The sequence below is a fragment of the Geotrypetes seraphini genome, chromosome 1, assembly GCF_902459505.1.
Source record: "Geotrypetes seraphini chromosome 1, aGeoSer1.1, whole genome shotgun sequence".
NCBI classification, from domain to species: domain Eukaryota; kingdom Metazoa; phylum Chordata; class Amphibia; order Gymnophiona; family Dermophiidae; genus Geotrypetes; species Geotrypetes seraphini.
The window spans coordinates 80737037-80764138 of record NC_047084.1 but is presented as its reverse complement, the minus strand read 5'-3'; the positions used below and the strand labels follow the sequence as shown (position 1 = coordinate 80764138).

Genomic DNA, 27102 nt, shown 5'->3' with positions numbered 1-27102 from the left:
TGCCAGAGCTGGCCGGAAGCAGCCTGTTTATGGCGCTTCTTCTGTTCACCGGCTGCTGCTACTGCCTCGGTAAGGGAGGAAGTGGTGTTGTCAGGATCAGCTGACGATGCTTCCTCGGGCCTGGGGGGGGGGGGTTATCAGGACTAGCTCTGCTTCTTAGGGGGACGGAGAGAGGGCGGGTGTTGTCAGGAACAGCTGCCCCCAAACAAAACAGTGTTACGCTGCCTATATAGTATAACTGGATACATTTGCAAATATGTGCTCAGGCACCAGCACTCGGAGCAGCCAGAATCAGCTGCCACTGCTGCTTCGAGGCTGAGGGAGGGAGGGGGGTGTCCGGATTGGCTGCTGCTACTGCCTCGGGCCTGGAGGGAAGGAGGGGAGGGTTGTCAAGATGGCTGCTGCTGCTGCTGCTGCTGCTGCTGCTTCAGGGGCTGGAGGGAGGGAGATTTGTGGCTGCTTGCTGCTTTGGGGGCTGGAGGGACGGAGGGAGAGGGTTGTTTGGAGACCCTTTTTTTCGGCAATTTTTTTGCTGGTTGGTTGAGAGTGTCGGTTACTTGAGCTGAGATTCATAGAAACATGACGGCAGATAAAGGCCAAATGGCCCATCTAATCTGCATATTGTATTTTAATTATTTACTGCAGTTTCCTGTATAAGCCAGGTAATATATAATTTTTTTTTAAATAAAGATACAGTCTTCTGCAAATAGCAGCCCTGCTTTGTCCTGCCAATTCTCCACTCCTGTGTACACCCCCTTGTAAATATGTACTATGTAAGTTAAGTTTTTGTATACTAGTGCTTAGGTGGCATACTAGCATTTAGGTGTGTAAGTGCGCCCATACACCTGAACACGCTAGTATTCTAAACATTTATACGTCGTGCATGTAAATGTGAGTTCCTACCATAGGTTATAGAATCACCCTTCATGTGTTTAGGAGAAGTTCAAGCAAGCATATGGCAATGGTAACAGGGTTTTAAGTTAGGTGTAGTCCAATAACCATGAAAATAAATTAACTGTTGGTGGATAATTCAAGTTATTCTCAAGTGCTTCTTCCGTCATAATGTCTTTAACCACATTCTGCAGCATTCTGACCCAAAATAACACTTTAAGAGAGAACACAAGCGAAGGATCTGGGCATTCAAAGAGTATTTATAGAGCCAGCAAACATTTCCCTAATATTGTGCCAAATGTTAAAAAGCTGTGGATTCTTTCAGGAATCATTAGTCAATCTGTGGATTGTTGTGGGAAATCCAAGTGTGATACTGTTTCAAGTCAGGGAACAGCTGTAGAAGTCTTTGAGTCGCCCATAATAATCTGCACTGTGGCATTTTCAGCACTGTATGTGACTATAAAGCAAAGCAATCCAACCATTGATGTCAAAGCAACCTTTAGGTGCATGTGCTACTGAAAAGATGTGTGAATTGCTATGACTGTGGGGCAATTTTTATAATATTTGAGCATGCAAATGTTCAGAAGGGAGCCCTGCCATTTGGGGTTCCCTTTGAAAATTCAGGGTATAGCTCTGGAACTCTTTGCCGGAACAAGTAGTAAAAGCAGTTAACATAGCTGGGTTGAAAAAGGTTTGGACAAATTCCTGGACAAAAAGCCAGGAATGGGGAAGGCCACTTCATATCGCTGAAATAAAATAGCATAGACACTTGCCAATCTTTGGGACTCTGTCTGGTACTGGTAACCTAGACTGGCCACTGTTGGAAACAGGATACTGGGCTGACCCGTTAGGGAAGGGGTAGGCAATTCCGGTCCTCGAGAGCTAGAGCCAGGTCAGGTTTTCAGGATATCCACAATGAATAGGTATGAGATGGATTTGCATGCACTGCCTCCTTGAGATGCAAATCTATCTCATGCATATTTATTGTGGATATCCTGAAAACCTGACCTGACTCCGGCTCTCAAGGACCGGAATTGCCTACCCCTGCATTAGGTCAACTGTTGTGTTCTAGGATGTCCAGTGCAAGAGGATATTTTGTGCCTAATTTGCAGCACTATGCAGCAGGTCCAAAATGGGGAATTCACTCTCATCGGAAACAAAATGCCTGATTTTTTTTTCTTTTTTTGCTTTGTTTCATATCACCATTAGAAATTTTAAAAAACCCCACAAAAACAAACAAAACAGTTCATCCTCAGGATTTTTCTGGCCTCATGGAAATCTCAGTTCACCATGACTTCCTCACCTAGAGGGCATTCGCTCACCCACTTCTTCCCTCTCTACCAAGAAGCTGTCCTTATATGAGGTCTGACAATTAAGTTTGCAAACTCATCCTAGAAAAAGTACTACATACCTCATTGCTAAATATCACTATGGTCATCTTCAAAGCACTCCCCTTGGGAAGCTATGCACCGACACCAGCACCTAGTCTACCCTTCAAAGCAATTTTGGAATTTTTTTTCTGGAATGTCCATCAGAGCTGTCATCATATTACCCTTGATGTCCTCAAAATGTCTTCCTTTCGATATTTCCTTTGTCTTCGGGTAAAGAAAAAAATCATTTGGGGCCAATTTTCCAATATAGCTATTTGTTTTCTGGCTAAAAACTCCCTCAAAGACAGTGCCTTGTTAGCTGGAGCATTGTTGTGATACAAGAGCCATGAGTTGTTGACAAAAAGTTCAGGTCGTTTTCGTCTAACTTTTTCACACAGCTTTTTCAGCACTTCCAAAAATAGTAAGCTTGGTTAACTGTTTTCCCAGTTGGTACAAATTCATAATGAACAATCCCTCTGATTTAAAAAAAAAAAAAAAAAAAAAGGTTAGTAACATCATTTTGATTCTTGATTTGGACTGGCAGAACTTTTTTGGTCATGGAGAATTGGCTGATTTCCATTGTGCCCTTTGACGCCTTGTTTCAGAGTAGAATTAGTACACCCATCTTTCATCACAAGTGATAACAGTCCAAAACATCATCTTGCCTCTCCAATTGGTCTTGGCAAAATTTGACTCTCCTTTGCTTTTGTTCATCGGTGAGCTCCTTCGGGACCATTTTTGCACACACATTTCTCATGTCAAGATTTTCAGTTAGGATTTTCCTAACTGCTTCTCTATTGATGTTTACTTGGTCTCAGGGCCAGGATTAACCAATAGGCCAAGTAGGCGCGTGCCTAGGGCCCAAAATGGTCAGGGGGACCCGATGAAGGAGGACATCAACATTGTTTTTTCCAAACGGCGATGGGCCCCTCCGATCGCCAATGCGGGCACCCCCCCAATTGGCAATGCGGGCTCCACCCCGATCGGCAACGTGCCCCCCCCCCATCGACGGAAAGTAAGACAAGCAAGCAACGCGGGTAAGAAAGGCAATGAGAACTGTAATTGTGTAAGCGGTGCTGCTTGCCCAAAGCTTCCCTCAGACGCAGCTTCCTGTTTCCGGGGTGCATGGTGGAGTGGGGCGGGGCAGGGGGCCCAGTGTACGTGGGTGCCTAGGGGCCCTCAACGAATTAATCCTGCCCTGCTTGGTCTGCCCTGCTTCTCACAGTCAGCTGATGATTTTTACACACAATTAGACAAAGTTTTGAAATGTTTTCATCAGTTCTGCTCGTTACAGACCGCCCTGAACTTTCTTCATCAGTGACGCTTTCTCTCCCCTCAGAAAAACGTTTAATCCATTTGTACGCTGCTGTTTTCTTCATGCCATTATCCCTATAAACCTGGACTAACATGATCCTGATTTCACTTCTACTCTTGTCAAGTTTAACAAGAAATTTAGGGCTCCCTTTACGAAGGTGCGCTATTGTTTTTAGCACACACACCGGATTAGCATGCGCTATTTCGCGCGTTAAGGCCCTAATGCGCCTTCATAAAAGGAGCCCTTAATGTTTGTTCATTGCTCTAATTCAAACTCCAAAATTCTTGCGATACCACACAAAAACACGCAACAACATAGTAATATAATAAATGACTGCAGATAAAAACTTGAACGGTCAATCCAGTCTGCCCTGTAACAGTAATGAACGCCACTCAGCAAGACACTGCCACACGTTGACACAAACACAGCCGTGAGACACTGATATACCAAGTTTATGAAACCTTAGTGAGTTGTTTGTACAGTGCTGCCAATGTAAGCGCATGGAGGCAAGTTCGCAAACTTAATTGTCAAACCTCATATGTAAAACTTAGTTGAACGTGAGCGACACGTGGCAGGTGCCATTCTTCTAGGTGCCTGCCATTTCAGTCACCACTTACAGAATCAGCCCCTTACTTTCTTTTATGGAATACTAGCACGTTGTGCGTGATTTTATAACGATCCACAACCAAATCCTCTTGTGCAACTAAAAAGAGGGTGTGGTCACAAGAGGGGAATGGGCAGGTCAGGGATGTTCGCGAAAGATACATGCAGTGTTACAGGATTCTGGGGTTCTGAACCCAACTTGCATGCTAGGACTTCACTTTTTGTATGTCCTCGCTCAGCCTGGAGTGCCCCTTACAGAACAGCACTGACCATGGAGTTTTCAGGAGATAGAGGTCATTGACATCCCTTAGCTAGACTCTGTAAAAATTAACAGTATTAACAGTGGCGTAGTAAGTGTAGAAGGCGCCCAGGGTGGTGGCATGCCCCCGCTCCTTGTGCCCCCGCATTCCTTCCCACCCCCACTCCACACTCGCACTCTCCCCCCCATATACCTCTAAATCTTCACCAGCATGCGTGGTTTTTTTCCAACATGCTCCTCGCGTCAACGTTGGATTTCTCTCTGATGTCACTTCCTGGCCCCGTGACCCAGAAGTAATTCAGAGGGGAACCAGTCTGGCACGAGCAAACAGGCAGGAGAAGTTGCTCCCGCCAGCAAAGATCTACAGAAGTACGGGGTGGAAGGAGGGATAGCACAAGTGTGACATAGTGTGATGGGGCAAAGAGGTGCCGGTGCCCCTACCGACATGGCGCCTGGGGTAGTACACATAAGAACATAAGAATTGCCACTGCTGGGTCAGACCAGTGGTCCATCGTGCCAAGCAGTCCGCTCACGAGGAGGCCCTTAGGTCAAAGACCAGTGCCCTAACTGAGATTAGCCTTACCTGCGTACATTCTGGTTCAGCAGGAACTTTTCCAACTTTGTCTTGAATCCCTGGAGGGTGTTTTCCCCTATAACAGACTCCGGAAGAGTGTTCCAGTTTTCTACCACTCTCTGGGTGAAGAAGAACTTCCTTCCTTCCTTGTACGGAATCTATCCCCTTTCAACTTTTAGAGAGTGCCCTCTAATTCTCCCTACCTTGGAGAGGGTGAACAATCTGTCTTTATCTGCTAAGTCTATACCCTTCAGTATCTTGAATGTTTCAATCATGTTCCCTCTCAGTCTCCTCTTTTCAAGGGAGACGAGGTCCAGTTTCTCTAATCTCTCACTGTATGGCAACTCCTCCAGCCCCTTAACCATTTTAGTCGCTCTTCTCTGGACCCTTTTGAGTAGTACTGTGCCCTTCTTTATGAACGGCGACACAATCCTCCCCATGACCGCCCACCAAACCCCCGATTGGCCCCCCTGCTGACCCGTGACCCCCACCCCCAATCACACCCCTCGTACCTTGAAATCGTTGGCCGGACGGACGGGTGCCAAGTGCGCCTGTCCGGCAGGCCAGCCATCCCAGGAATGGGGCCGGATTGGCCCAGGCGGCTCAAAACCCGCCCACAAGTGGGGCCTGAGGCACCTGGGCCAACCAGAATAGGCCCAGGAGCCTTAGGCCCCTCCTGTGGGCGGGGCCTTAGGCACATGGGACAGGTTGGGCTCCCTCTTGCCCCAATGTCGTTGGGGGGGTTGGGGATCGCGGGGCAAGAGGGCTTGGGCTCCCTTTTGCCCCAATGTTGTCGGGGGGGGGGGGGTCGCGGTTCAACAGGGCAGGAGGGCTTGGGCTCCCTCCTACCTGGATCATTGTAGGGGGGGTGGATTCTGTAACTGGTTTTGTTTTTGACAGACACCGGTTACAGAATCCAGCTTTTAGGAGAAGGACTGGCTCCTCCTTCGCCTAAAAGCCCTTGTTTTGGACGTTTGGGGCATTAGGCTTTTTTTAGGTTGATTATATGGTATAAGTTTAGACGTAGTGGTGGTCTGGGCGTTTAAACAGCTGAATGTAGAGGCAGGCCATTATAAAAAAAAACCTCCTTTTGGACGTTTTTTTTTGATAATGGACATTTTCCCTGCTTATACTTTCAACATTTAAGGCCTTAGGCCAAAAGGGGACTTAGACGTTTTTTTTTATTATGCCCCTCCACATGCATTGTCATTGGAAGAACCTGAGCTAAGAATAGGAGTCCCCTGTGGTTATGCCCCTGATCACAAAGGGTCCTTGGGGAGTCAGAATACCCCATAAGGGTCAAAAAGGAACCAAAAAATCCAGAAACGGAGAAAGGTGTCCAAGAAGCAATTAGAAGAAAGCATCTAAAACTTTAAAATTTGTTCTGCATGCATGTTTTAATACTGCAGTGGAAGCTGTATTAGTTACTGGGTTTCTTTCTTTTTTTCTGAAAAGACATTTATTCAATAAGAAAATTTAGTGGGGATTCATCAATGTGTGCTACTATTATGATGGGTTATTTTACTTCAAAAATATTGGGGTGCAGTCGTATTGGGGTACAGTCGTATTTTAGCACAGAGTCCCATTTTATCCAATAAGACCTTGATAAATTAATGAATTTCCCCCATTATTCTGTAATAAGGGAAAGGGATTGGGACTTGTATACCACCTTTTATAGTATTTTTTTTTACAACCACAATCAAATACAAGTACTTCAAGCATTTTCCCTATCTGTCCCGGTGGGCTCACAGGCTGTCTAGTGTACCTGGGGCAGTCCTACCTGTTTAGTTGAAGGACCCCTTTAGTTTGAAGAGAGACACAGCAAATATGGCTCTAACTGAAACTTTTAGAAGAAACACACACAACTTAAGAACATAAGAATACCCTTGCTGGGTCAGACCAATGGTCCATCAAGCCCTAAAGCCTGTTTTCATGGTGGCCAATTCAGGTCCTGCTGAAACCCAAGGAGTAGCAGTATTCCATGCTACCGATCCAGGGCAAGCAGTGGCTTCCCCCATGTCTTTCCCAATAACACTATGGACTTTTCCTCCAGGAACTTGTCCAACCCTTTCTTAAAACCAGCTACGCTATCCGCTCTTACCACAACCTCTGGCAATGCGTTCCAGAGCTCAACTATTCTCTGAGTGAAAAAAAAAAATTCCTCCTATTGGTTTTAAAAGTATTTCCTCCAATAATACCCGCCTTTTGTCACATATCATCCACCACACTACATCTCATCCAGACAGACTCTTGATTATGGCCCTCGATGCTGAAAAGGCCTTTGATCGCCTAGAATGGCACTTTCTTTTTCATATTCTCCGTTGGTATGGATTCCCAGATCCTTTTATTGATATGATCAAAGTTCTATATTCCCACCCGACGACTCGGATTATGATTAATGGCCGTACCTCGCAACCTTTCTATCCATCCCGTGGCACCAGACAAGGATGTCCCCTATCCCCATTACTTTTTAATCTCGCTCTGGAGCCGTTATTAGCGGCTATCAGACACGACCATAGAATTAATGGCTTCCAGTCTGACCAATTTTCAGTTAAACTCTCGGCCTATGCAGACGATATCCTGCTCTACATCACCCCGGACTCTCTTTCTCCTGTTCTTGAACAAATTAGACAGTACTCAGCCATATCTGGCTATAAGCTAAACATAACTAAATCAGAAATACTTCCGCTAAATTGCATCGATGTCCAAACTGATGCAATTAACTCTGGCTTCATATGGTCCCCTACCAAAATTAAATACCTTGGTTTATTCTTTGGTCCTACTCTCGAATCCACATTGAAACTTAATTCTGATTTCATCTTCTCTATCATTCACACTTGTACTTCCAAATGGTCCCCCCTCAACCTCTCCTGGTGGGGCAGACTTTCTACAATACGAATGATGATAACTCCCAAAATAAATTATGTTCTCAGTATGCTTCCATGTCTTTTTTCTCCCTCCGTCTATTCTCGTATTGAGCGTCTCCTTTCTTCCTTCTTGTGGCACAACAAACAGCCCCGGATTGCCTTGCGTAAATTAAAGTGTCCTCGGGACCAGGGAGGTGTCAACTTCCCTAGCTTTCGGGAATACCATTATGCTTTTCTATTATCTCAAGGCTCCCTATGGTCTAATCTTTTCCTCATAAGCACACCGCCCACGTGGTTATCCTTAGAGCATTCTTTACTCGATCCGTACATCATGCAACATGCACCTGCCATTCCTCTGCCTTCAGTGGCCAAACGCAATCCGATTTTACATAGTACTTGGCAAACACTTAACCATATTGATTCCATCTCAGAGAACAAATTAGCTGATTCATTAGCGGCACCTATTTGGCATAATCCCAAATTTAAAATTGACAATTCCGTGGTACTTTGGAAATCTTGGCAACAGCAAGGTCTCTGTACTATTGCGCATCTTATCAACGCGAATAAATGGATTACCTTCTCGGATATTATGGCAAAATTCCATATCCCTCCCACCCAATATTTTAATTGGATTCAGCTGCATCATTGTCTTACTGCGAGGTTCTCATCTCCCGCATCCTTGCATACTACTCCTGACCTCCACTCAAAGATACAACTTTTCTCTGCTTCCAAAGGTCAATCTTCAAATTGGTACAAGTATATGCAGGCAAAATCATATCCTTTCCTCGTCGAATCCATCTCTAAATGGGATCCGATGTTGCAATCCCCTATTACCGAGCAATTATGGTTGGCGTTATGGCCCAGATTATTTAAATCCCTTCACTCAGCCTCTCATAGACAAACAGCTCTTTTCCTCTATCATAGAGCCTTCTGGACTCCTATTAAATCAGCCAAAATAATGAAGTCCTCAGTTAACTCTTGCTGGTCTTGCAAAGCATCTGAAGGCTCCTTGCGGCATATGCTCTATGATTGCCCCCATTTGCAGATTTTCTGGAATTCGATCTGGCACACGATTTCTAAAATTTTCTCTATCACTGATCCTTTCTCATTTGATATTTTGATTCTGGGTTCCTCGGCACTCACTGCCCATCTATCTGTGTATCATGACCGCCTTTTTACCCTTTTATTAATTCTAGCCATTCAACTTATTTTACATAATTGGAAAGATTTTACAAAATTAGATTATAACCAATGGTGGAATTCAATGTGCCTCCACAATAAATTTGAACGACATATGGCTGACCGCCATAAATCTAGAGCGACTTTTGATAAAACTTGGTCGATTCTGGCAAACATCAGCACTTAGACCCTTGACCATAAACCGGATCATTTACCTATAGTATTCTGGTTTGATCTTTCCTTTATTTTCTCTTTATTTTATTTCATACTATTTTGTCATTGTCTGCTGACGATATACAGTCACATGTGTACTGTTTTAGCGTGGACTATATTGTATCTTATCTCTCTCGATTTACTCCCTTCACTATCCCATACGAAGCTTGTTCCTTGTTCTTATAGGCTTTTATGATGTGCATACTAACATGATTGATATACTGTTTACTGTTCATTTATCTTGTTATTGCCACTTCTTATTATGTAATTGAATATACTGGATGGGTGTCATCACCCGGTTTATAACCTGTGCTTCCTTGGAAGCTCTTCTTTTTGTACTTCAGTTTTTTTTTTTTATGTTTTCCAAAAACCAATAAAAATTTTTTTGAACTAAAAAAAAAAAAAGTATTTCCCTGTAACTTCATCGAGTGCCCCCTAGTCTTTGTAATTTTTGATGGAGTGAAAAATCGATCCACTTGTACCCGTTCTACTCCACTCAGGATTTTGTAGACTTCAATCATATCTCCCCTCAGCCGCCTCTTTTCCAAGCTGAAGAGCCCTAACTCACCAAACTCAACAAGATACATGCATTTTATTTCATTAGAATATTCTTCCTTTTTCTAGTTCATGCATACTTCCCCTTCAGGAAGCTTCGCTATCAGCATGCTGGCCTTGACTTGCAGCCAAAAACATTTCATAAATAAAAAGGACCAAGAAATTCCATTTCCATGCAGGCATTTTTAGCCCTCCATCTGACCCCTGCACTCACATTACATCTTATTCCCCGCAACCTAAACTATATTTTATGACAATGCTCATAAAGGGAAAGATAAATCGGCTTGTGTTCTTTTGTGAATTTCTGCTTCTGTGGTTTCTCAAACTCGGTCACCATGACAAGGTTGTTGTGTTCAAAGCATATGGCAGCCTTTCACATGGCCATCCTGAAAGATGTTCACTGGGGCTCTAGCTGGAGAACCTAGACACTCTCCATTTGACAACTAACACATAAGGGGGTCCTCTTATCAAACAGTGGTAAAAAGTGTCCTTATGTGGGTCATTCCTATACACTAAAGCCATTTTTACCGCTGGGGTAAAATGGTCAATTTTGTGAATTTTTCAATGGCCATGAGCCAATGTTCACATGTTCTTCTTCTTTTTATCAGATAGAAAAAGTGTCTTTAAAAAAAAAATATATATATATATATATATATATATATATATATATCCTTTATTGGCAGTGGAAGAATTCAAACAAGAACAATGCTCACATGATATACAGGAGACATGCGGCAAACAGCAAGGAATCCGGGTGCGCTGCTTCGATTATATGATGCATTGGTTTCAATTCCTTCAAGTTCTTTGTTAGGATTCCTTGTTCCGGGGTTGTTGTTTTTTTCTCATGGAACTAGTGTCTTCTTTTTATTATCGAACTTGTATGTACTGTCCAATATTTATGAAGGTTGTTATGTAAACCGTATAGGATTTATACGGTCTACACATTTTTAAATAAACAAATAGTGTGGGAGCCTCTACTGCCACCTATTTTGTAGGTGGTAGGAACTGAAGCCCTAAACTGACACTAATCGGCTGGGGTGCAGCAGTGTAGCTGCCCTAACTAACTGGTATAAAGCATGTCAAGTCTCCATCCCAGAAATGCCCCCTGCACCAAAAACTAACAAATACGTTTAGCACATGGATAGAACATGCACATGGAAAAATTACTGCAGCATGCCTAAGCGCTTCATGCAGTGTGTCAATTTTACTGAAGTACCTGCACACTGTGACACACTTTGGGGTTAATTTTCAAAACAGAATGACATCTAAAAACCAGCATAAACTGAGCAGGGGGATCCAGGCCCATATCCCACCCTACCTATTACATTTTTGGTGGAAAGTATGAGGCTACCAAAACTCTTCCCAAACCTACTGTACTGCTATACAGGTGGCATCTGCAGCCATAAGGGTTATTGGGGTGGTAGACAGGTGGGCATAGTAGGTTTTGACAGAGTTTCAGAGAGCTCACCATACATTATAAGGGGCTTATGGTGAAATGTGTACCTGACACCCTTTATGTGAAGTTCACAGCAGCGTCCCTAAGGTGCCCCACTGCTCTGTTGGTATGTCTGTGTGGACATTCTGTTAAAATGCTGGTCCCTCCCATGTCCAAATGGACTTGTTTTGGACGTTTTGATTTTTGAAAATGGCCAAAAAAGATAGATGTTCTAGACAAGCCATTTTGAAAAAAAAAAAAGATAAACGTCTCATGGTTTCAAAAATGGTTGTTTTCCCTTGCGGAAACGTCCAAAGTTGGACTTAGACATCTTATCAAAAATGTCCCCCCACTCTTAAAATATACTGGTAAGTAAATATTTCATTGCATCATCCTACTGTGTTAAAATGTCAAATATTTTCTAGACTACGTATTACCACCATTAATAAAATAGCACTCACCTGGTGACAACCCTGTAAATCCGAGTCTCTTCCATAGGATGAATATGAACCCCTCTCTTTACCTGCAAAGAGAAACACAAGAGAATTGCACAAATTATTGTAAAATCCTCTCATTTACCCCTCCCCCTCCCCACCCACACACTTTTACAAAACCAGGAAAGCGGTTTTATAGCGCAGGCCGGAGCGCAAAATGCTCTGCGCTGCTCCCGATGCTCATAGGAACTCTATGAGCGTCGTGAGCAGCACAAAGCATTCAGTGCGCCAGCCGGCATTAAAAAACGTTTTCACGGTTTTGTAAAAGGGGCGGGGGGTAGTTTAAAGAGTTATTCACAACACCCTCTTTAAATACATTCTTTAAAATAAGTGGTATTTTTTTTCCCTTTTCTCAGATAATAGTATGATAATACCATGAAACAATTTATTTTGGCATTTTCAGAATACTCTTAACAGCATTTTTTGGTTCCCTGTCCCTCTTTATCTTCCTAGCTCCTTTCCAATAACCCTTCATCGTAGCTCCTTTTCAACCTAACCCTGTAAACCGTGCCGAGCTCTACGCTTGTGGAGATGGCGTGGTATACAAACCTAAGGTTTAGTTTAGTTTAATTTAGCATTGTCTCTCACATTTTATAATAGAACTAAACTGACATGCAATAGAAAACAGAAACAAGCTTTTGCCATTTAATGATCTCAACTCAACTTTCACATCCAAGATTTTCCTACTATCAGTCTTTACACGACCCTGACTAAGGATCCTTGCAGGACCCTTAATAGTCCTGTATGCACAAGCATTCAGGCATGATGAGAGGTGAATAAATCACCCGCTTTCCTTTAAGCAGCGGCTTTGGGTCTGAATACTGCCCCTGCTACTTTATTGTAGACCGTGAACAGAAAACTAATTTCAAATGATGTTCTACACATAAAAAACAGATAATGATGGACATAAGCAGGACAATTCTATAAAGTACACTCTAACAGTTGCATGCCATTATTTGCATAATTCATTGGAATTATGGTATATAATGTGCATTTTCATGTGTAAACAACTAAGCGCTATGCTGCAACTATGCACATATCTTACATAATTCACTACATAGAACTTAATTTTATTATAGTTCTTTTATGAGGATTTAATTTGTCACTTTTAGATTTTTTTCTAAAATACCCGTTTAGCGTATCTGTATTCTTTAAAGTACTTAGCTTAGAACTGTGGTGAGCCATGTTTCACCCAAGAGGTTTTTTACCAAGGCTTATCATCCCTTATTAAGTTTTACACCACCATACCGGACCACTGAATATAATATTCAGTGGTCCGGTATGGCAGTGTAAAGCTAAACTGGTGTTTTAGAAAAAAAATCTAAAAGTGAAAATTAAAAACTTATTTATAAACAAAAAAATAGCTCCAGTGAGGAGGTCGTACATAAAGCCAAGGGCAATGAAAACATTTGAGCCCAGGTGGTACTTCTGAGGAGCTGGGGATTACATACTGGATATGCGGAATTTTGAGATATGTACTAAGTTATGGTGCATATCTGGGTGAGGTTGCATATCTTACAGAATGCATAACTTCCAGGTGGGTGTATTCCTAGGTGGAGTCTGGGAGGAACGTGAAAAGGTCTTCTGCTTATAAGTACAAGTTATGGGATAATGTGAGTTATACGCGTATCTCTAAAACAGGTGTACACACTTATGCCAACTAAATAACACATAGCCAGCTATTTGCCGATATTCAGCAGGAGATCGCTGGCAATCTCCTGCTAAATATCCAATCTGGCGAATAGCCCGGTAACTGGCTATATCACACAACATAACTCCTCCCCTTATCCCTCCCCTCCCTTGTAATTCACCCCCTCCCCAAAGTATCTTCCTATTCTGCAATTTCTTCATCTTCAAAGACTCAACCATGTAAACAACTCCTTAAATTGCAAATCTCCTGGAAATGTAACCAACTCCCTAAATTTAATTCCCCTGGAAATGTCCAGTTATCTTTTTTTGTAATCCAAAATTCCTAAATTGTATTTTTCCTGGAAATGTCCAGTTAGTCTCTTTTGTAATCCACCTAGAACTGCAAGGTAAGGGCGGAATATAAGTCATTAATGTAATGTAATGTAACATAACCGGCCAGCATCGATATTCATTGGCTGACTGGCTAAGTTCAGTGGCCAGCTAGACCTGCCTAAAAAGCAGGTCTCTCTTTGGCTGCTAGGATTTAGGCCAGCTGAAAAATATTGGCTTAGCCAGCTAAATGTAGACCGGAAATTCAATGCTGGCTGATGGATATGGAGCTGGAATTGAATTTCCAGTTTCTCCACGGACAGTCAGCTATCTCCTGTGGTCTGAATAAAGGGCAGGCAGTCTATAACTATCTTTCAAGGTGCAAGCATTTATATCTGTGCTATGTTAGGTGTAAGTGATCACACCTAAAATATAGATATGTTTTCACCTAATATAAACTGACATTTTTGTGCCCCAAAATGGGGGTCTTGGTTTATATTCGAGTCTACACTTGAGTACTTCTCTAACAACAACAAAAAAAATCAAACCTTAAACCTACCAGGGGTCTGGCTGTGGGGAACGGAGTTGCAGGTCTGGGGCAAGCCCAAAATGTGAGGCTGGCAGCTGATTCTGACTAGTGGTGGCCGCAGCGGTCGTCCATGCTGTTTGCCGGCTGCTGGGAGGAGGGGGGGAGAGAGGAGTTAGTGGCGCATCTGGATTGCGATCAGCTCTGCCTTCAGTCCCAGTCACACTAAACCAGCTGGCAATGAAGAATCCAGACACCATGAGGGCCTGCCTTCTTGCTAAGTCACTATAGGCTCTGCCAGTTTCGATCCTGCCCCCCTCTGGTTACTTCCTGATTTTGAGAAGGTAGGGCTCATTGCAATCCAGATGCGCCATTGACTCCTCACTCTATCCTCCTCCCAGCGGCCAGCAAACAGTATGGATGACGGCTGCAGCCACCGCCGGGAGGAATCAGCTCCCTGCCTCGCATTTCGGGCCTGCCCAGACCTGCAATTTCATTCCACACAGCCAGAGCCCCAGGTAGGTAGTGCTGGAAGTGGCAAAGGGAAAGGGTGATGGGGAGAGATCTTAGATGGAGGTAGAGGGAATGAGAGAGATGAGGTGTTGGAGAAATTAGGAGAAAGGAAATGCTGGATGGAGGGGGCAATACAGTAGATACTGATTAGAAGAGTGAAAATAAAGGGGAGGGGGAAAGAGAAAAAGAAGATGCTGGAGAGGGAAGAGTTAGCAAAAAATGGAGAATACTAGGATGAGGAAGATGGAAGCTGTAAAGAGAAGCAGATAGAGATGCAGAAAAATAAATGGAGGAAAACGGAAAGGAAAAGGTTAAAATCAGAGATGATGTAGGAGAGGAAGTGAAGGAGAGAAAAGGCAGATAGACTGAAGACCCTGAAATAAAATTAAGAAAAGACAGAAGAATGCAAAAACTGGAAATTGGGATAAACATGAATAAAATAGCCAGACAACAAAGGTAGAAAAAATAATTTTATTTGTAATTTCATGAACACAAAATGCAGTTTTTCTGTAAATTTGCACTGCTTTCTTTTTATATTCCACAGTGTAGAGTGCTGTTTCTCTTTCTCTGGTGTTGAACTGCATCTTATCAATCTTGAGGATTAAGTTTGAATTTTGTCTACATTTATTTAAGTTTGTGGCTGCTTGTAGTTGCGTTTTCCTATGTAGGGGCCTTCTTGTGAATATGTTAGCTTTGGGATATATGCATATACTGTATGCTTAGTGACTTAGGAGATAGCTGATGGAGAGGGAAGGTGAGCATTTTTTATAGATTGGCTCACCATGATAAACAAAATTTATTTTTTTAGTTCCAAAAATTTTTATTGAAATTTTGTATAATAACATACGTTAGGCAGGAGAAATATTAATTTTTAAACAAGTTGCTCGTAACATTATTAACATAAAGTTTAGGATATTGGAAAAAAGAAATCCTTAAAAAGGAATATCCCCACCCATCCATCCCGAATTGCAGAGAGTGAAAAACTATATCAACATCCATACCTTACATACATACATATCCAATCTCTCTATAGCATAGAATTTTTGTCTGCATACTCTTGTATAGGTGCCCACAATAATTCAAATTTAGCCTTTTTGCCTCTTTTCCGTTATAGCTGCCTCATATTTTCCAATTAAGCAAACTGAGTTCCACCAAAACAAGGACACATTTTTCCATGTTTTCAAAATAGTTTGACTTGCTACAGCAGTAAGTATAGCTCATAGGCAATAAGAATAAGGAATACGAGTATACAATGTCAGGTGCAACTCTGGGGAAGAGTGAACAAGAAAAGGACCTGGGTGTACTGATAGATAGGACCCTGAAGCCATCGGCACAATGCGCGGCAGCGGCAAAGAAGGCAAATAGAATGTTGGGCATGATAAAGAAAGGAATCTCGAGTAGATCGGAGAAAGTTATAATGCCGCTTTATAGGGCAATGGTCAGACCACAATTGGAATACTGCGTCCAACATTGGTCTCCCTACCTAAAGAAGGATATAAAACTGCTGGAGAGGGTGCAGAGACGAGCAACAAAACTGGTGAAGGGTATGGAGAGACTGGAATATGAAGATAGACTTATAACACTAGGATTGTTCTCCCTTGAGAAAAGGAGACTGCGTGGGGATATGATCGAGACCTTCAAAATACTGAAAGGAATCGACAAAATAGAGCAGAGAAGATTATTTACACTGTCCAATTTGACACGGACTAGAGGACATGTAATGAAGCTAAGGGGGGACAGGTTCAGGACTAATGTCAGGAAGTTCTGCTTCACTCAGAGAGTGGTTGACACCTGGAATGCCCTCCCAGAGGAGATTATTGCGGAATCGACCGTCCTAGGCTTCAAGAGCAAACTAGATGCATATCTCCTTAAGAGAGGCATATGGTGGACTATAAATTACGCCAGGTGTACACCTGGCAGGGCCTCCGCGTGTGCGGATCGCCGGACTTGATGGACCGAAGGTCTGATCCGGAGATGGCAGTTCTTATGTTCTTATAACCTTTTATGAATATTGGTGATGTCAGCAGAAGCACCAAAGAGATTGAAGACCACTTCAACATACATTAAGGGAACATTTATATGTAATAATGATTGAATATGACTCCACACCTGTTTCCAAAAGTCATGAACCATAGGGCAATAAAATAAGATATGATCTAATGCGCATTTTCATGTCCACAAGACCAGCATAAAGAAGAATATTCTGAGTTAATTTTGTTTAGTCTAACAGGACTCCATACTACATGTCTAATTACAAAAAAATAGAGATTGTTTCAAAAAGCAGATTGACACCATTGGACGTGCTTGAGGAACATGTATTATCATTGATCCTTAGATATACACATACTCAATTCCCGTGATCATATGTCATGTAAACCATCAATATTTCATTTTTATTGCTTTAATTGTACCAATATTTTATACCAGTTTGATGCGTCATGACCTAATCCCAATATTTTTTCACATAGTGAAAGAATACTTGAAGCTGTGCGGAAATTTAACTTGGTGATTTGTGTGTAATTGGAAGAAAGATTTCAATTTTCTTGACTATAAAATGTCTGAAATTGTGTAAATACCCAATTCCATCCATTCTCTCCATATAATGCATTTTCCATCAATGCAGATATTCTCATTTCCCCAGAGGACAAAGATTTGATCTTCCAAAAGGAATATCCAATTGAGAGTCAATTTCAACAAGCGCCCTTTGAGTAGACCTTATAATAGGATTTAATTTCAAAATATTTGGGAGCACAACAGCAATTAGGTCTTGCAGTCTAAATGGGTGAAGCAAATTTTGTTCTAATAAACAGTCAACCTTTTTCCCCCCTTTTTGGAGGGAAAAAAGGATACCTTGGTTTATATTCTGATCAGTTTATATTTGAGTATATACTGTACTTTTCCTTATAGAATAAGTTCCAGTTAGGCACATTCTTATTACCTAAAAACAGGTGCTCCTTTCTAGAACTACCCTCATGGGGCATATATAAAATTTATTGTAATATATACATTTTGGGCCTGATTCTCTAAAGGACGCCAATCACATGTTAATCATGCATCGGCATCCTGTAGAGAATTGCGTCTACTTTTACTAACAGATGCCTTAAATATAGGCCAGCATTTTACTGGCCTACATTTAAGGCATCTGTCTCGTGCCTACAGAGGCGTGGAGGAACACATGGATACCCAAGGCCACTTCCAGTGGAGACCATGCCCACAACCTACCTTGGGCATCTCTATGCGTCTCTGTATTCATGAAATATATGCCTAGAATGTGGGTGTCCTTCCCCACCTGCATTTTTTTTTTAATGTGCAACCCGATTGGCTATGAGACAGCGGTAGGATGACTCCCACCACCTACAATCAGGACACCTGTTTGTAGAATCAGTTCCCTTATTTTTATTTTATTGGGATTTATTAATCACCTTTTCATGAAGAGATTCCCCAAATTGGTTTACAATACATTGAATAGTAATCAGGTACTCTTAGGTATTTTCCTTATCTGTCCCAACAGGCTTACAATCTAACTAAGCAATACTATTGTGTTTTCATCCCAAAAGGTCATGAAGCACGTTTTCTCTTCTTCTAAATATTCCTTTTGTTTCATTTATTCAAAAAGATTCATTCCTACGTCACTGTGTAATATAGTTTATATTTAAACAATGGGCAACACATTTTTGTGCAATACTTCTGGAGTATTGAATATTGATTACCCTGACTATTATTGCAAATCTAACCAAGCAAATTCCTCCTTAATCAACGTGGCTATGAGCTTTCCCCCTAGGAAGCAGAAACTGGGTTGCAAATTCTGCCCCCGTCCTTCACACTTCACTGAAATTCAGATTGCACATCAGCAGGTGGAATTTGATCTGAGGCCCGAAAAATGACAAGACATTGAGCGTACCAGCAATGGTGTCCCAAATCTCATGTAGCCTGCATACTGTTCTTCTTTAAGAATGACAGTTTGGACCTTGTAAATGTATTGTTAAATATCAAAGTCATACTTATGGTTTTTTTTTCCAGAACTATCACATAACTATGACCGGGATAGCCATGCAAATGATTACTCGCAATTGGAAAAACTGCGATCGCCTTAGTTTTACTTTTTGGTGGGCAAATATATGCCTATGTTATAAATATGAAAAGATGAACGCTGACATGCTGGGGCATAATAAGATATATAAGTTAGTTTGAGGTCCATTGACATCTTTTGTGGATTCGTTAAAGTTATCTTTAAAAATTAATAAAGATTTATTAAAAAAAAAAAAAGAACCATCACATAAAAACAAAAAAGTTTGAAAACTAGAACTGCTCCAATTCCAATAGTTATTTATGAAAATAGTTTTCCTTTAAAATTTACAATGATGCAATTGTCTTTCAAATTCAGGCGTGAGCCTGTGTATTTTCTTTTAGAATATCTTTTGTGGGAGTTGCCCGCCCCTGACCTAGCCAGTCAGGTTTTCAGGATGTCCATGGTGCAAATGCATGAGATAGATTTGCACAGAATAGAGGTAGATTGTAAGACAAAGTTACAGGGAAATACTCTTAAAATCAATAGGAGGAAATTTTTTTTCACTCAGAGAATAGTTAAGCTCTGGAACGTGTTGCTAGAGGATGTGGTAAGAGCGGATAGTGTAGCTGGTTTTAAGAAAGGTTTGGACAAGTTCCTGAAGGAAAAGTCCATAGTCTGTTATTGAGAAAGACACGGGGGAAGCCACACCTTGGGTTTTGGCCAGGTACTAGTGATCTGGATTGGCCACCGTGAGAACGGGCTACTGGGCTTGATGGACCATTGGTCTGACCCAGTAAGGCTATTCTTATGTTCTTATGCTCTGAAGGTAATCCCTAGGAGCGGGGTAGTAAATTTTAATAAACTTGGTAATACATGCAAATTTATGCCATGCATATTCATTGTTCAAAAATACGTCTGGATCAATGTACGATTTTAATCGCTTATACTAAATTCAAAAAGGACACCTCAGCCCCACCGCTCCACCGCATATAATGTTTTCTATAGCGGGACTTCCCACTATAGAAAACATTATATGCGGTGGAGCGGTGGGGCTGAGGTGTCCTTTTTGAATTTAGTATAAACGATTAAAATCGTACATTGATCCAGACGTATTTTTGAACATTTATTGATAGTGCTTTTTGGACTGGACAAAATATTTACTTCAACCATATTGCCATTGTTTAAGTATGCATATTCATTGTGCATGTCCCGAAAACCTGACTGCCTTGGTTTGTCTCAAGGACTGGGTTGGAAACCCCTAATTTAAGATAATGGGGACAAAAGAAGATCTGTAGATTTGCATCGACAGACTGTAATAGACATCTGTAAAAAAATATTTATGTATCGTACATATTTATACCATGATAGTCACTACGGTTAAAGAAAAAGCAGAACAGCAGGGAGAGGGTCAAAGTACACCAAAAAGTCAAGTTATAAAAAAGCACAAAGGGCCTCAATGAACAGGAATAAATCTTTATTGACCCAACACAATCCGTGTTTCAGCGCACAGTGCATATATCAGGGGTCTACAAAAGAATCAACAGCAATGTGCAGTCTGTATTATAAATTAAATAACTGCAATATGCATCCAGAATCCAAAGTATGTTTTGATTTTAGATTTATGTCAAATTGGCACCTCATTCACCATCATGAAGGAATTTCTTCATAGCACACATATACATATTTTGGATTCTGGATGCACACTGCAGTTATTTAATTTATGATATAGACTGTACATTGTTTGTTTTGTTGATTCTTTTGTAGACCCCTGATGGAAGTGTTGTGCCAAAACACGGCTCTTGTTGGGTCAATAAAGATTTGTCTCTGTTCACTGAGGCCCTCCAGGTCAGAATCTTCAAACGGCACCACAGTGTCATTCACATGTCAATCATGCTATGGTGCCATTTGCAGAATTGTGGGCATGTCAAAAGTAGGCACTAGAAATGTAGGCCAGGGTTTTACATGTCAGAAGTGAGAGATCACTGGAGAAGGACATCATGTTTGGGAAGATCGAAGGAACCAGGCGAAGAGGGCAACCTGAAATCAGATGGCTGGACACGTTAAAAACAACCATGGGGATGACGCTGGAGGACCTCAATGGACTAGCATAAAACCAATTTCTTTTTAGATGTGTAATTCATGAAGTTGCTAGGACTTGAACACGAGTCAATGGCACCTAACAACAACAACAACAACCTGTGAAAAGAATTATGCCTTCAAACGCGCCTACCGGTACCTGCATCCACTTCTGGCACAAACCTCACCTACTTTTGACATAGGCACTGGTAGGCACCTCTTTAGGTGGGACTTAGAGGTGGTGTCTGTAGATACCTATATTTTTTTAAAGGCTTTTTAATTGGTCTTAAATGATACGGTCAATTACCACGTCATTTATCACCAATTTAACCAATTAAGTTAGGCAGTGGTAAGGTGCCTACCGCCGCCTAACTTATGGTGCAGTTTTGAGAATCACATTCTTTGTGCTTAAAGAGAAAGCAGACAATTATGTATAATGCAGCTAGGTATACTGGAGTGAAAGTATGTACAGAGTCTTAAAAGAAAAATAAAATCAACTAAAGATTAGTATGTTTGTTTTGAATCCAAGCTGAAAATATTTATCTATTCCAGTTTCAGTCAGCTATATCTACAGAAGCTTCCTTTATATGATAGAAGCACAATCCTATCTACAATGTGTCTTTATGAGGGTAGTGGGCAGAAAACAGAATGAAATAGATACCTATGTCATTAGGAACGGATGGTTCTAAAATTCATCTCTGCTATACTGTCTTCTTAGCTTCACCAAGACAAGTCTTTCAAATGGACCACTAAAGTCTATTGGCCAAAAGATTTTCATGGTAAGAGACACAGAATCTTTCTCCTCTTGGAGTTAAGCCAAAATACATAAGCAACCACCAAACTAGGAACCAACATGATTGATTAGTCAGGACGGAATTTACGAGAAATCTTCAAAAAGTTTCCATGTTTTTATTTTTTTTTTTAACACTATTTATTAAATATCTCAAAATCAAATTACATCACTGCCCCTTAAAGCTTCATTGGGGTGATCAAAAAGGTGGAAATCAGATGGCGCTAAATCTAGACCGTATGTGAAAATATGAAAGTGCGGAAACTTTTTGAAGAACCCTCGTATATACTTACTAGTCAATTTCCATTTATGCCAAACAGATCGTCTATGTCTTTGAAAGTAAAAGAGGAATGTGTATGTCCTTCAGTCCCCTAAAATGAACGTGTCACAAGACCCTGTTGCACATGACTGGCATAGTAAAGTCAGACTAATCATGAACTAGACTCTGCTAGAAAACCGAACAAGAAAGCACAGAATGAGAAAGACTCAGCTTATGCCGGAATTTTATTTTTTTTTTCATGTTTATACAGTATGTGCTACTTCACATCAGCCTGGAAAAAGCTGCTTGTTTTGGTGTTTTACAGCCAACAAAGCCAGACAAATCATACAAGCTTAAAAAAAAAACATAAAATCTGGATTTAAGAAAGAAGAAAAAGGTCTGTAAAGACTCTTCTTTACCATCGGATCACATCCAGACAGGCTGCCTTGACTTAATTTCAGATGCTGAAAAATCATATTTACACATATACAGAAATAAACCCATTGCAAATTACAAGTTGTCAGGGTTAAAAATCTACTCCTGTTTGTGTGGGGGAGGATAAGAGAACAGCATAGACATGAATCATTCTCAGTAATTTGAGTGTTTCCATGACATCAATGGGCACTCGTCCAGGACTGTCGAAGTCTGCGAGGTACCAAAGAGACACAGAAGCCAGCAGGAGATTGACTTCTTTCTTTCTTTCTTCCTTTTTTTTTTTTTTTTTTTAAAGGATTATGTTCTTTATAGAGATCTCATCTATAAAATCCAGTTCTACCATCAAACAAACAGCTTCAGGTATCAGAATTAGAACTCAACTATTTCAGCAAACACAATTCAAGAGAAGATTGCAAAGCATTTAAGTTTGTATCACTCTTCTCTTTAAGCCAGTTATTAATCTCTGGCAACAAACCCACATTTACCAAAATAACAATAATAATAATTTTAAAAGCCCACCTATGGCAGCATCTGTAGGTTCTTCCAAAAATGTGTATATATACATATATATATATATATATATTCCACTGTCACTCCCACCAGTAACATTTTCCTTAATAGCAATTCAATTTAGATGAACCCATCTTTGATTATTTTTTTAGTCAAAGTAGCCTAATAAATTTAGCTGCAGTTTCAATATCAGTTTTCTGTTGAAAAACCCACTCTCATTTTGCAAGTGCTGATCATATATTGCAGCTGACTTTATACATAAGGATTTCTGTAACACAACTGTTTTTCTTGAAGTTCCACATTTTGCCGCTCTAAAGGCCGACATAATTTTTTATTCCCTTAGAACAGGTCTATGGTAGTGTTTCAAGGAAGGTTAGTTCATAGCTAGCAATTAGAGAGGGGGGGGAAAGCATATTTGTAGCAGGGACCTGCGATATAGAAATGCAATTTAATCACTGCGGAATTTTCTAGACAAATCTCCAGCAGTAGAATGCAGCAGCCGCTGCGGATATTTTTTGGCACAAAGACAATGGTGGCACTGCCAAGCCCCATGGCTAAAACTACTCAGAGGAGGCATAAGGGTGGCATTAATCGCTCAAGTCTTTTATGGCACGAAATACCGTCGTCCATATTTAAAAGCAGTGAAAAGTATACACTCCTAAAGGATGATGCGTTCTAAATTCTGCAGTGCAAATCAGCAGCAGACCTGGGTTCGTCCTTTCTCCATTATATATATATTTTTTTCTGGTTAAAGGGATCAAATGCCGAACTGTTCTGTTTCCTGCCACACGACTGAAGAGATGTCATAACCTAATGAGCCTTTCTGTTCCAAACACAGCATTTCAGGCACATAAGTAAATTGATTTCAGAGACAGAGTTGCCGTGTCAGTTGCACAAAATTTGAGATTTCTCATATGTAACGTGCACAATCTAAACATTGCCTGAAGTACTATTTTATGTCCATTTTAGGTTTCTTAAGCCAGGCTGCATGTTGCATAATTCTGGAAAATATAAAAAAGAAAGAGTGTCTATCCTTTAATATATATAAAGGTGAATTCTGCCAAACTGCTGAAATAGGATTTAGATTACAAGAATTGAACTGGAATTTAAAAACAACAACAGCAACATGCTTCATGTTAAATTTTAGCAATATTGCAAAAAAAAAAAAAAAAATTTCTTAATAAAAATGCCACTTTCAAGTGATCTGTGCAAAAAAAAAAACCCCAGTAAAGCATAAAATGCTGACTTAAAGTATCAACCGCTAAAATGATTTATTTTTTTCAATATATCTCTCCCTTCTAGGCAAATGAAAGTGGCACCTAGTATTAAAGATACCTCTACTATTAGAAATGTATTTAAGACTAGCATCGTATTACTCATTTGCTTTTATAATAGCATATATATAAAGAGATTCTCAAAGAGTTTGAAAATCTGAGCTCAAGCAAGCTGCTTCAATAAGGCAAATACAGCAGAGGATGATTTCTGTATTATGGTATTTGGGGTCAGATGTTTTAGTTGGTGTCCAGAACTCCAAACTCAAGCCTCCTAGTTCTGTGATTTATCTTCTACACCACATCTCTGTCTCCCTTTTGAGTATCTAAATATCCATATATACTATCTTTGTCAAGCTATGTTTGCCATGATATATTTTGACATGCAATGCTCATCATACCATACCATACTGATTCTTGTTTCCCACAAATGTCGACTAGGAATCATTGCGGCTTACATAAAATTAGAAATGAAACAATTCAAGAAAACAACCACGAGGACTTCATCTCACAATGGGAAAGATTATGCATCAACACTCTTGATGAACTAGCCCCATTGCAAACCAAAACCAGAAACAGCAGAAGATCAAATCAATGGTTCGACTCTGAACTGCTACAACTCAAAAGACAATGTAGACGACTAGAAAGAAAATGGAGAAAATCGAACTCGGATCATACAAAATCCGCCTGGAAAAAAATCAACAAACAACACAAATCAAAATTAAAGGACAAGAGAAAAGCACACTACACCAACCTAATAGGTACTGAAACCCAAGATACCAAAAAACTATTCCAAATTCTCTAAAAAACCTAACTGACACCACACCTTACCTGACCACTAACAATACCACTCCCCCCTCAGCCACTCTATTAGCAGAACACTTCCAAAATAAAATTACAAATGCCCTCAATGACAACTTTACCCCTCTTATCGAACTCTCAATTCTCCCCACAAATAGAGATTCAACTGCAGCAGACAGAATATGGTCTCAATTCTCCAACATTAAATGGCCCGAATTCAACAAATACTACAAAAAATACAGCCATGCTTCCTGTGACCTCAACAACTGTCCACCATATTTCCTAAAAACATCCAGCACAAAATTCCGTGCTTTTCTTCTAAAATGGATACAAATCACGCTCATAAGCGGCCACTACCCAACTAACCTCAGCAAAATCATTATCACCCCGATCCTCAAAGACCCTAAAGGACCAATAGACCAAACATCCAACTACAGACCCATTGCCTCTATTCCACTCTATGTCAAAATAATAGAAGGACTAGTTGCCAAATTACTCACCAATTACTTAGAAAACCAAAACATACTCCATCCCACGCAATCCAGCTTCAGAACCAACTTTAGCACAGAAGCACTACTAGAATCTCTCTTAGACACAACCAGACAACATCTCAGCACAGGAAAAAAAAAATGATGCTCATACAACTAGACTTGACTGCTGCATTCGACCTGGTGGACCATAGCATCCTACTACAAATCCTAGATACAATAGGTATCACAGATAAAGTATACTCGTGGTTTGAAGGATTCCTAAAATCAAGAACCTATAGAGTTAAATCAGACAAAGAAAAATCTGAACCTTGGTCAAACCCCTGAGGAGTTCCCCAGGGATCCCCTCTATCTCCTACACTCTTCAACCTCTATACAGCCTCCCTCAGCTCACACCTGGACAAACAAGGCATAACCTCAAACAGCTATGCAGATGACATCACCATTCTCGTACCCTTCGATCAACCAAAACCCTCCATGACAGACACAATACACCAAATACTAAAATCAGTAGCAACCTAGATGAAAGATCACAAGCTGAAATTGAACCCAAACAAAACTAAATTCATCCTCCTCGAAAACAACAATATACCAACCATAACCAACATTGAAATCAATGCAATCAACTACCCCATACAACCCACTCTAAAATTACTAGGAATAACAATCGACAGTGGCTGCACTATGCAACCGCAAATCAATAGGGAGCCAGGGCACGAGGCAAACCTCGGCAGCGTTTTTTTTTTGCTTGTTTCTCTTTTTTCTTCCTTACAGGAGCGAGGGGAAGGCAGGAAGAAGCAGCCGGAGCAGGCTGTTTAGACCGGAGTTGCGGCGAGAGTTAGCTCCGCCCACCCCCACCCGCATCACAGGTTGCATCGGGCCCGGGCTTCCCCCTTTAATTAGAAGGGAGCCAACGGCGCCCAGCCGTTCGGCGCACGGCGAAGGCGAGCGGCAAAGGCGCTCGCCTTAGCGAGAGCGCCTTTGCATAGGAGCCTTGCGAGGGAGCCAGGAACGCCAAGTAATTCACTTTCTTTTCTCTTTTCTCTCTCTCTTACCCACAACAAGAGCACACCAGCACTTCACGAGAGCGATGGAGGACCCAGGATCCCAGAGGTACTTTCCGGTATACTGCACTGAGTGTAATATGTACGACTACCTCCCCTTGGGAAGGCGGGAGTACATATGCAGTCGGTGTCAGGAACTGGAAAGCCTGAGGATGGAGGTCGGCAGATTGAGGGTCAGGGTCCAGGAACTGGAGGGACTGCGCAACACAGAGGAGACGAGCTGGTCAACCGAGGACACAGACGGAGCAGGCCCCATTGTGGATCAGGTGAGGGACCTCGAGAGATTCATCGAGGAGGCCTATAGGAGGAAGGTGGAGGAACAGGACCAGCAGCTGCATAGACGGATGTCGGCAGACGAGACCCAGGACCCACAAGGTGACACCGGGGAAGGACCTAGCGGAGGAACCACGCAAGAGGAGGAGACCGTGACTCAACGGGACCCCGAGGGAGAGACACCGCACTACACCAAGGACACGGACCTGAGACAGAAGAGGTTGCTGAGGAAAGGGAAGTCTGCTATTGTGGTGGGAGACTCGATCTTGAGAGAGATAGATAGTCACGTAGCTGGAGGAAGGGAGGACCGGCTAGTGACTTGTCTCCCGGGGGCCAAGACACGAGACGTCACTGATAGGATCGAGAGGATCCT

The 27102-nt window shown here is 41.4% G+C and overlaps 1 protein-coding gene across 13 annotated transcripts in view; it reads right to left on the bottom strand.

Moving 5' to 3' along the window:
- The window catches only part of TCF4 (transcription factor 4), a 901809-nt gene that overhangs the window by 422522 nt on the left and 452185 nt on the right, over nucleotides 1-27102 (bottom strand). For all 13 annotated transcript variants that reach the window (XM_033934037.1, XM_033933979.1, XM_033934084.1 and 10 more), the window contains one exon: nucleotides 11723-11784. In XM_033934037.1, the coding sequence (XP_033789928.1) occupies nucleotides 11723-11784 (62 nt within the window). The remainder of the gene's footprint in view (nucleotides 1-11722; nucleotides 11785-27102) is intronic.